General features: G+C 63.9%; 1 protein-coding gene across 3 annotated transcripts in view; it reads left to right on the forward strand.

Moving 5' to 3' along the window:
* PEX14 (peroxisomal biogenesis factor 14) overlaps window positions 1-7,391 on the forward strand; it is a 115,119-nt gene extending 107,728 nt beyond the window's left edge. For all 3 annotated transcript variants that reach the window (XM_016149381.2, XM_036228594.1, XM_036228599.1), the window contains exons 8-9: window positions 2,893-2,984; window positions 4,611-7,391. In XM_016149381.2, coding sequence (XP_016004867.1) covers window positions 2,893-2,984; window positions 4,611-5,055 — 537 coding nt within the window. In that variant the 3' untranslated portion in view covers window positions 5,056-7,391. The remainder of the gene's footprint in view (window positions 1-2,892; window positions 2,985-4,610) is intronic.
* Window positions 7,392-10,969: the final 3,578 nt, after the last annotated feature.

A 10,969-nucleotide genomic window follows, 5' to 3' on the forward strand; every position in this document is an offset into this window, starting at 1 on the left:
GCGGTCGGCGGGGACACAGAATGGTCTTCGCCTGCAGTTTGGGTCGCTGGTCACAGCTGGGGGGCGGGAGGCGCAGGGGGTGTCAGGGCACAGGTTCTCTCGACTCGGGTCTCGGGGTCGGGGAACCTAACGGGGAGCAGCGCCAGCGGGGCTCAGCTGGGGCAGCTTCCACGCCTCAGTTCCTGAACCCGAAGTGGCCTTAGCAATAGCAGACCCCGGGATCAGATGGCCTGGGTTAAAGTCTCCTTCACGCACATGCTAGCTGCGTGGCCACGGGCAGGTCACCTAACCTCCCTGAGTCTCAGTTTCCTCACCTGCACGTGGAGCTGTGATGGTGCTTCCTGCACTGTCTTCGTGTGCTTAGAACCGTGGCTGGCGGCAGTCAGCTCCCAGGATTGCAGGCTTCCGGCCGGGGTTCTGCGGGCGTGTGACAAGGTCACTCCCCAGGCACTGCCTCAGGCAGGCTGGGCCCAGGGGACAGCGTCCCGTGGCTCCAGGACCCCCCTGCCCTCCCCGTGCCGTCCCCTTCTCCAGTATTGCTTTCTGGCCACCTGGTGCTGGGAAGGAGCCCCCTCCCCCCTCCGCGTGTTTCTCCCAGGGGAGGCCGCGCCCCGGTGCGAGTCAGTGCTCAGATCCTGCACATTTACAACAACCCAGCAAAACAGGAATTTTTCCACTTCAGGTGGAATCTGGGGTGTTTCCTGTGAAGAGAGTCCCCAAGAATCCCGTCCTCAGAGCCCCCCCACACACACACACACACAGGCGCTGCCGGCACTTCCCCCTCAGGTGGCCGGTTGCGGGGTGGCCAGCTCCGGCCAGGCCACCGTGTGTGCTGCCCGGGGGCAGGCGGCTGTAAAGCACCAGGAGCCTGGTTGCGGCCCCCACCCCCATCCTCTGTTATCTTTGGAGTGGCGGCCTGCCGGTGGCCAGAAGCCATTCCGGAAATTGGAAAACTGTTTTCAGACTTTAACCATTAAGATCGAGACCACATGTTTTGTTTTAAGAGGGGAGGGAGCCCAGGGTTGTGCCTGGTGGTCGGAAGCTGCCTGAGCCCCTCGTGCTCGCTTTCCTGATGGCCGCCCCCGGCCCCGTTCATTCATCGTCCTGACACTGACGCGGGCTCCCTGGCTTGGCATCTAAACCCACGTTGTGCGCAGGATGGCCGGCCCCATAAACCAAGCTCGGCGCTGTGTTTTCTCAGCTGTAACGTAAGTTTTTATATCTGGCTTCCAAACTCCTACTGCAGCACTGTAAAAAATTAAAAAGAAGAGCGTTAAGTAATTAAAAAACCTGCATAAAACTGAAGGCTGGGAGTTTTCCACAACTGTTTTTTAAAGAGACTGGCTAAAAAGCCCCAGATGTCAGATTTTATTTCTAAATCCTGGCATCTGGCACCATATGCGTTTGGAAATCTGAGTCCTTTGCCGGCCGGTGAGTGGAAACGGCTCCCTCGTTAATGGGCCGCGGTAGCTTTCGAGGTTTCAGAGAAGCCAGAACAGTGGCTCCCGGGGCAGCGCCGTCTGGGGGTCTGGAGTGGGGGCGCCGGGGGGGCTGTGCGTGTGCGCGGTGGGTGTTTGCACGCGCCTTCCGAGACGGCCCGGCTTTTCCTTCCCAAGCCCCGCGGCGCCTCTGAGGGGCTTCTCCCTGCAGGGCTGTGCCCCACCCCACGTCGGAGACACGAAGCAGGGCCTGCCAGCCTGGGACACCCCGCATTCTCCTGCGCTGACGGCGCGGGGTCGCTGTGTCAGGGGAGTGGGGGCTTTGCACGATTGATGTGTGTGCTTCAAGCCACCCCGAGGTGGCCTCCAGCCTGGATCCTGCAGGCCCGCACACCTGAGGCCATCACACCTGGAACTGGCCCATAAACACTTCATAGGTGCCTTGGCACCTGGCAGCTGGCATTTGGGGGACCACTGTCGTAGCTTTCCTCCTCTCCACCTGTCCCGACCAGCTTTGCCAAAGAAAGGTGTGGTTTTGTGAAGTTTGTGTGGAGAACAGCGTCACACTCAAAGGGGAAAGGTATGCGTGGAAGGAAGGCCTTTGTCAGGGGTCAGAGCCCTCCCTGGGGACAGAAACTAAAGTGAAGGCCTCGGATGGCTCCTTTCTGGGTGCCGAGCCTTCGCTGTCCTCCCACAGGGGTGGCTGCGGGTGGCTGGCTGGCCCGTCTGCAGGTCGCGGCTTTGCAGACCGGGGTGCAGTCCAGGGTGAAGTCTGGGGCTTGCCCCTGCGGAGCCGGGAGCCGTGCTCTCCGAGGTCGTCTCTCCGACCCTCCAGCGGCTCCCGGGTACCTGTCGGGTGTCTACAGCCAGGGCGGCTGCCCGTCCCAGCCCCAGCCTTCTCTTCTGTGTGTGGCTCTGTAGGGAGAAGGACTTAGGTGACGGGCGTCGTGGGTGTAGAGGTGGACTTCATTTATTTTACTTGTTTTAATGGAACATTCCGAACACACAGAAGCAGAGGGGCCCCCGCCCCCCGGGCAGTTCTGAGGCCCATCCGTGACTTCCCCTTCCCCGCTGCGAACGCTTGAGTTTCTGCCTCTGCACGATGAGGCCCTTCTGGCGTCGCGTCGTTTAGCTTATGTGGCCAAAGCGCCGTTGCTCCCCCCACGTGCACGGCACGGTTCCTCGGTGTCATCAGCCACACAGCTGGAGTTCGAGGGACATGCGTTTTAAGGGTGTCATCATTTAAGCAGAGAGGCCCAGCCAGGCAGACCCCTGATGGGCAGTGGCAGAACCTCCCCAAGGGGTCACCAGGCTGGGGCACAGGACACAGCGTGCCCCCAGGTGCGCCCCACGTCCTCCCAAAGTCACAGCCTGTCCTGCCCCCCCCAGGGGCCTGAGTTCAGGGGGGACAGGCGCCACTCTGATCCCTGTTCCCCTGTGTTGTGACTTCCAGGCCACCACATCCACCAACTGGCTCCTGGAGTCCCAGAATATCAACGAACTCAAGTCGGAAATTAACTCTTTGAAAGGGCTTCTTTTAAATCGGTAGGAGACGAGAAGTGGGGCTCCCGCTCTGGGCCCGGGGGGCGGGGGGCGTGGCGGCCCCGGGGCCAGGCTTGCTGTTGTGGGAGGAGGTGTGCCCCCTGAGGGGCCCGGTCGGCTGGTCCCTGACTGAGCTCCATGATTCAGGCATTGAGCTTGGGGACCTTTTGAGCTTCTGCTTGCCGTCCCCAGTGTCCCCCAGGGGGACAGTCTGCAGCGCCCACAAGAGTTTTGAAATACAAACGGTTCCTCAGTCCTGTCAAGACCTGGGCAAGGGCAGCTGGAGCCAGAAAGCCAGGCCTCGAACAAAGGAGAACGTCCCCGTCCCCCCAGACGGAGCCACCTCCTCTGTGCTGGGCCCAGCGGGTCCTCCAGTGACAGCTCGGTCCCAGAGAAGGTCTCCGCAGAGAGCCGGGAGGCCTCAGTTTGAAGCTTCCACCGGGTCAAGACAGGGGCGGAAGCAGCGCCCCCTCCCTGCCCCTGGCTTCAGTCCCCCTCTGCCGTCCCTCTGCCACGAGCCCTCACGGGAGGCGGGGGGGGGGGTGTCCCCGGCGCAGCTCCGGGTGGCTTGCCTGGACTGTCTGTCTTTAAAAGACGTCTCAGGAGTCCCATAGTCCTCAGACCCCAGGCCAGGTGGTGTCTGCAGGGTGCCCCAGGTCAGCCTTGCTCAGGCTCTGTGGGCCAGGGTTCAGGGGGGTGCTGCGTGAGGCCGTGTGGAGGCACAGGGCGCCTCTCCACCCGACCAGAGCGCCCTGCGCGCTCAGCCACATGCTTCCAGGCCCCCTCTGAAGAAAAGGATGTGGCCCGAGGGAGGCATGATTGTCACTGGGAGAATCCACTTTGCTTCTGAACCCAGGGGGACAGGGACAGGCGCTGGGTGACGTCGGGGCCAAGGGAACTGCCAGATGAGTTTCTCCTTAGTGCCTCGGCCCGGCCCAGTGCTGGGGGCCGGCGGGCAGCCCGCGGGGAGCGGGCCTCCATCCTCTTGGCTCCGGCACAGGTAGGAGCCTGTTCTGGAGGGCGAGTTCCGAGCCTTTGCCAAGAGCGCCCGACCTCTCTGGCCCCTCCTCAAGTTGGCTTTGCTCCTGGTGGCCGCTGGCCTGGGGCCCGGGTAGGGAGCGGGGGAGGGCACACTCTTCCCCAAGTGCTGAGCCCAGAGGTCTTCCAGGAAAGTTGCCACCGCTGCCCTTCCGGTTTCAGGGTGTCCCCCAGGTGTTCTGGGGTCCCAGTCCTCTGGCTCCCCACCCCCACCAGCTCCCTCTCTTGGGGCTGGAGGTGGGGACAGGGTAAGGACCAGGAGGAAGTGGCCGCCCGGTTGCGGCGGGCCCTCAGGCTGGCTGTCCAGCAGCTGCCAAGGAGGGCGGGCCTGGCTCAGGGCTGGAAGGGCCCAGGAGGCCCCCAAGTGGGGCGCCCAGTGCTCTCTGCGGCAGCCGGGGCCACCTCTGGTCTGTGTCCAACCTGCAGCGGCCAGGACGCCTTGTTTCTGCGAGGAGGGGGCGCGAGTGGCCTGGAGCGCGGTCAGCGGAGCCCGGCCCCGTCCCCTGCTCGGTGGCACCGCGGCTGAGTGGGGTCGAGCGGGGGGAGCCCCGGCATGCTGCCACGTCACCGTCCTCTCCTCCCTCTGGCCAGGAGGCAGTTCCCGCTGTCCCCGTCGGCCCCGAAGGTCCCCTCCTGGCAGATCCCGGTCAAGTCGCCGTCACCCTCCAGCCCGGCCACCGTGAACCACCACAGCAGCAGCGACATCTCGCCCGTCAGCAACGAGTCCACGTCGTCCTCGCCCGTGAAGGAGGGCCACAGCCCCGAGGGCTCCACGGCCACGTACCACCTGCTGGGCCCCCAGGAGGAGGGCGAGGGGGCGGTGGACGTCAAGGGCCAGGTGCGCATGGAGGTGCAGGGCGAGGAGGAGACGAGGGAGGACGAGGAGGACGAGGACGAGGACGTGAGCCGCGTGGACGAGGAGGACCGCCTGGGCGTGCAGAGGGAGGACCGCCGCGGCGGGGACGGCCAGATCACCGAGCAGGTGGAGAAGCTGCGGCGGCCGGAGGGCGCCAGCAACGAGCAGGAGCGGGACTAGGCCACGCCCACCCGCCTGCGCCCGGCCCGCCCTCAGCTCCGCCCTCGGCTCCGCCCAGACGCAGGGCCTTTGACCTTGGTGTGTTTGACCTCGCTGTGACCGTGGCTCAGGGGCGGCCGTCTCAGCCGGCCCAACACCGCGCATGCCGAGCGGTGGTGTCCGGCTCCACTCTGACCCTCAGGAGGCCGAGCCGCTGCCGCGTCCACCGGCCCCCCCGCCCCCCGCCCCCGCCACACTCCTGCCGCCCTCCCAGACACACGGACGGACGCGGTCACCGCGCTGAGCCCCTCGCGCGCGCCGCATCGTGGCTCGGCTCCCGGCGCCGGGGCCGCAGCACACGGTCGTCCGTGGGTCGGGCGTGGGCCTCGGACGAGGAGACGCGACTGTACGTAACTAATAAATACAAGTCGCCACTATTTAATTCCTGCCTGCGGCTCCCCGTCAGCTCAGGGCGCCCCGTGCCCAGGGCGGATGTCGGCCAGGGCTGCCCCGGGCGAGCCCTGGGGGTGACCGCAGGGGACATGGGGCCAGGCCTGCGCGTTCCTCGGGCTGCTCGCCCAGAGCCCGGGGCTCCGTCCTCAGTCCCGAGTGTCTGCTGAGGGCGACACCCCGCTGCAGGAGGAGAGGGGCCTCAGGGTGCTGTGCGTAGCCCTGAAGTAGAGCGAGGTGCAGCGCGGTGAGCTCCCCTCCCTAAATGGGCGAGTGTGCTGTGCTCCCCGGCGGCATCCCGCTCTCTTCCCCTCCGGCCGCCCCGCCCACCCTCCCTGCAGCCCTCACAGCACCCAGCTGCACCCACGGGACAGCGGCCCTGGCCTGCAGCGTTGTGGCCGGGCATGGGGACAGAGGCCACGGTCACATCGGGGCGCCCCGGGGAGGCACAGCAGGGGCCGCGTGGCCGCGGCGCAGGCTCCGCAGCGGGCGTGAGACCCCCGCTTCCCCTCATCCCCAACCTCCCATCCCCCCATCCCCCCATCCCGTATCCCCCCCCCCCAGCCCCAGACCACAGCGCTGCCACTGCCGAGGGAGGGCCGAGGGCGAGCGACCTGGCATCGGGGCTGTTTTGTCTCAGAAGACACCTCACCTCTGCCCAGGCCCCTCCCCCGGCAGCAAGCTCTTCTCTGACCCACCAGGCGGGCACATTGGAGGTGTCATGTCACCTCCCCCTGACTCCCTCAGGGTCTGGCCCCAGGGTGGTTTCCCAGGCTTTGTCTCTGATGCTCATAGCCTCATGTGACGAGCGGAGCCCTCAGCGAGTGTCACCTCTGCCTCCTCGCTGTCCCCAGAGGAGCCAGGGTTCCCCACCCCAGGGCTGCCGGCCTAGCCCGGATGAGGGCCCGTGACCAGGAGCCAGGTGCACAGGCCTGAGATGGTCGGCCAGAGGCCGGACCCTTGATCCAAAGCTCCCTCGGCCCCCACGGGACGGGCCTCGGGGCCAAGATGGGCTCTGCCGCCCCCTGACCTTGGCCAGTGGAAACCCCTGGTCCTGAGTGGGTAGTCACGGGGGCCTCCCGCTCCAGCTGGGTGACGATTCGTCGTCATCTCCTGTTTTCCAGAAGTCTGTCCTGCAGTGGGACCAGACAGGGTGACCGGAGGACCCTTAGCCTGGGGACAAACAGGGCCAGAGCTGGGGGCAGTGCAGCCAGGGGGCACCCGCAATGGCCAGGGGCCTCGCTGTCTTGGGGTCACACGGAGAAACCTGAGCCCGACGCCTTCTGAGCACCCAATGTCGGCTTTTGAGGACAGAGAGCCTGGCGTGATTTCAGGGAGGAAAAAACCCCTCCCCAAAACGGCGTGAGTGCTGCCTAATAAAGGCAGCCGCTGGACAGAGAGAAAACAGCCCTTTGGAAAAAAGCCTTTCATTAGAAAAATAATGCATTTCATCCAAATAAGGTAAAAATATTTGGAATGGGGCAGAAGTGAGCAGCAGGCAGCGCCTGTCAAGCCCTTTCTGGAAGGGAGAAGATTATTCTCCGGTACGATGTATTTTCGTAGTGTCTTTCAGGAAAGCACTGGCCCGGCTGGGAGCTGGAGGTCCGCAGGCCGCCCTCCTGGCCCCGGGGCCCCCACCGCCGGCCCAGCGCTCCCCTGGGCTCCCGATGCCCAGGCAGATGGGCAGTCTCCCGGGACCCCCCAGGTGGGAAGAAGACTCGGTGAGGGAAGGGGGTGCTGAGTGTGTAGAAGTCTGTTTTGTTCTACTGTGCAAGTCCGGGTCACGTGTGTGAAAACCTCAGGATCAGGGAAGGAGCAGAGCCCCTGCCGCCCGCGCCGGCTCCCGGGGCAGGTGCTCAGGTGCGCTCACTGCCTCTCGCACCCGAATAAACACAGGAAGCTCTGCAGTGCTGTGTGACGTGCTCGTCCTGTGTCCTTGGGGACTCACACGAGGTGGGGTGGAGGGTTCCCTAGAGGCTCCGAGGCTCCTCATGGCCACTGTGCCAGCCAGGACACTAAGGTGCTTGCTGGTTCTCCACCTGGGACCAGAGCCTCCCTCCTCTGGTGACTGCCCCACCCTTGCCCCGTCCCAGCCCTGTCCCCAGCCCTGTCCCCAGCCCTGGCCCATCCCCCGGCCCCTGTCCCAGCCCCAGCCCTGCAGGCAGGAGACTTCTGTCCCTCAGGAGTTTACTTAATCCGTAGTTTCTCCGCTGGTTGAAAATCGCTTCTGCTGAGGCACTCGGAGAAGAGGGACAGAGGCTCTCGACAAGTGAGACCCTGCAAGGGGGGGTGACTTCAGCTTCAGGTGAAGCGCTCACCTGGGGGTCGGCCCGAGTCCTGCTGGCCCCTCACTGCCCCAGCCTCCTCGCTGACCCCTGTGCGGGTGCTTTGCACCCCAGGAGTGGGACCGGGCAGGCCCCCCGAGGGTGCTGTTGCAGCGTGCCCGCCCGCGAGCCGCGTGCGGGTGTGCGTGGGCCCTGCCCCCCACGGTCCCTTTGCCCCGTGCTCCGGCCCTCAGCTCTGCGGCTCTTTGCTGCCCTCTCCCCCAGCTCTGTTGGGACCTCTCACCTGGACCCTAAACCCTAAAGTTTACTTTCACCAAGCGCTTCAAGTTCATGCTCTTCCGGAAAGATTTTATCATTCAGGAGAAGAATGCCCGAAGCCTTTCCCTGCTCCCTGCTGAGTCTTGGGAGGCTCTTTGTAGTGACAGGGCCACGTTTTCAGTACACTGTGGAAACTCCTGTGCAAGCCCTTCGCATCCCCACCCGAGAGGCCCTGCGAGAGCTGTCCCCGAGGCCTCGGCAGGGCCGGGATGCCTCAGACATCCCCCTGTGGCTGCCGGGCCTCAAGCCCAGGGCAGGGCCAACGGGCTGGGGAGTCAGGACAGGGCCTCAGGGCTCTCTAGTAGGAAAAAGCCTCCCAAGGCCAGGGGTCTCCCCTCAGTGGGGTGTGGGGCGCACAGGAGGAGAAGTAGCTGGGTCAGGCTGCTCCAGCCACTGTCTGCCCTCCATGCTGCCTCTGGGCCTCCTGGAAGCTGCTTCCTGTCTGGCCTGCCCCAGAGGGCAGGGCAGCTCCTCCAGCCCGAGCAGTACGAGCCTGGCCCCTGTACATTCCAGCTAGGTCTTCAGGACTCCAGCCCATCTGAGGGGTCCCGCTGCCCACCCTGCTCCCTGGAAGCCCAGTAGTACATCATCCGCCAACCCCTGTTCCCTGACCTTGAGCCAAGGCCGCTTTTCAGGCCACGGCCACCTTGCGAAGGTAGGTGGACAAACTGCCTTTGCCCAGCATGACTGGCGTATAGCTACACGGCCCTGTCCAGGTGGGCTGGGGCAGGCCGCTCATGAATGCCGAGGCCTGGCTCCCCAGATGACTCAGCTGTTGGGCAGCACCCAAGCCCAGCCGGGTCTGTGGGAGGTAGGCAGGCCGCTGAGCTAGCTTGAGCCTGCGCAGCTGGTTCTGGCTCTTTGGAAGACGTTACAAAAGTCTTGAATTTGCCCCAGTTTGAGTGTAGGAGCATCACACCACCACAGCTAATTAAATCCCAGAACGAAAGCATGTTTAACTGCATTTCCCACTGAGTCTAACAAGCCACAGGGAGTGTCGTGGGGCCTGCGCCCACTCCGCACCCCTGGGGTGGGGTGCCGCTCCCGGTGGGTGTGGTGGGCACCTCATCTGAGGCTGACTTGGGCACAGCATCCTGTGTCACAGGCCCTTCTCCCCCTGAGGCTTTTCTCAGGGGTGCCTGAGGCCCAGTGCCCCCTTCTCTGGGCCAGGCACAGGGCCCTGCCTCGTCTGAGTCTTGCTTGGAAGCTGGCCCTGCCCGTCCATGGCGTGTGGGTCTGTTGAGGTCCACCTGGACCCGGAAGACCTGGGGGCAGTTTTGGGGGGTCTGCCCTGAGTGCCCATCCTCCCATGGGTCTCAGGAGTCCCTGAGAGGCAGCTGAAATCGGTGCCCCCGGGAGCTGCCCTCCAAAGCCTCTGCGGGCTGATCTGCTGCCCCCACTGCAAGGCCCAGAGGGAGCCCTGTGGCCGCACCACCCACTCACCCGGCTGAGGTCCGAGCTTGGCTCCCTGCCGCCTCTCAGGCCCCAGGGGAGGGCTGCTTGGCCCACCAGGGCCTGTGAAGCTCCAATAATGGTTTTAATTTGTTGAACTTGTGTTTTATCCCATAAATTAGTCACTGTTTTATTTAACAGAATCGAGATATCCACAAACAATAGGCGAGTTCCGACTTGAACATTTTAATAAGACAGAAGAAAGTATATATTTTCGCGTCTGTTACAAACATATTTATGTAAATAGCCTGTGGGCTACGTTCCAGGAGGAAAGAAGAAAGGGAAGGGCCCTGTGTGCTGGGCTGGGCCTGGACGAGCTCCGGTGGTGGAGGTGACCGCGAGCAGGGCGCTGGAAGGGGCGCCCAGCCAGGGGAGGAGCGCTGGGGCACCCGGCTGGGCCCTGTGGGACTTCACCTTCCCAGCTCCTGCTTCCCTCCTCAGGAAGGTGGTGTGCTCATTGCAGGGGCGCGACACCCAGCGCTACGTTTCTCCACGTGGAAGAACTCCGTGGGTCCCAGACACGTCCCCTCTCCGAGGCCCTGGCACGTCTGGCCACCCGGAAGGTCAGCACAGGGCGAGGCTGGCAAGATGGTGCGGATGATGAGGTTTAATGAGAAGCGGTGCACCATTTGGAAGAGTCGGGGCCAACGAGGCGTGAGGCCTCCCTCTGGGCAGAGCCTGGTGGGAGGGAGTGCTCTCCGCCATGGTGCCACCACGGCTGGCAGCTCAGGCCTGGGGCTGGTGGCTACAGACCCAGGAATAGGCCCCCTCTGGCTCTGCCCCCGCGTGCTCCAGGCAGGAGCCGAGCCAGCATCCGGATAGGATCCGGGTACGCTCCGTTCCCAGCCCGGGCAGGTCCCTGCAGGAAGGAGGAAGGAGCCGAGGGAGGAGGCAGAGGGCTGACCCTGCCAAGCGCCTGCCTAGTAGCCCTGGCTTTGAGGGGAGGGGGCTGACCAGGGCGGGGGCCTGGGGAGCCATGGAGTCTTCGCCAGAGGCTTGAAGCTTCCATGTCAGTTGCTCTGCCCACAGGTGGCTACTGAGTTTCACGTGGGGCCTTCAGGCAGGGCTGGGGGATGAGGCCGCCCTTCAGCTGAATGGGGCCCAAACCTGCCTCCATCTGTCCCCAGGCCTCTGGGAGAACTTTGCCCAATCCCAGGGGCGAAACTGGTCTTCCCTACTCCCCGCCAGGGTTGACAGGTCACCGACTCCCTCCGCCCCTCCCTGCCTGGTACTCGGAGCTGGCCGGCACCGCCCTGCACAGCTGGGTCATCACCGACTGGGGCTTTTAAGAATAAAGATAACTTGACAGATTTTTTTCCAGTTTTTATTGAGTGAAAATGTCAAACCTTGCATCAGTCATGCAAAAAAAAAAAAATCAAATAAATAAAACACATATATTAAATTTCTAATAGCACTAAATTCAAGTGGAA

Source organism: Rousettus aegyptiacus, unplaced genomic scaffold (assembly GCF_014176215.1).
Source record: "Rousettus aegyptiacus isolate mRouAeg1 unplaced genomic scaffold, mRouAeg1.p scaffold_m13_p_1, whole genome shotgun sequence".
Classification (NCBI taxonomy): domain Eukaryota; kingdom Metazoa; phylum Chordata; class Mammalia; order Chiroptera; family Pteropodidae; genus Rousettus; species Rousettus aegyptiacus.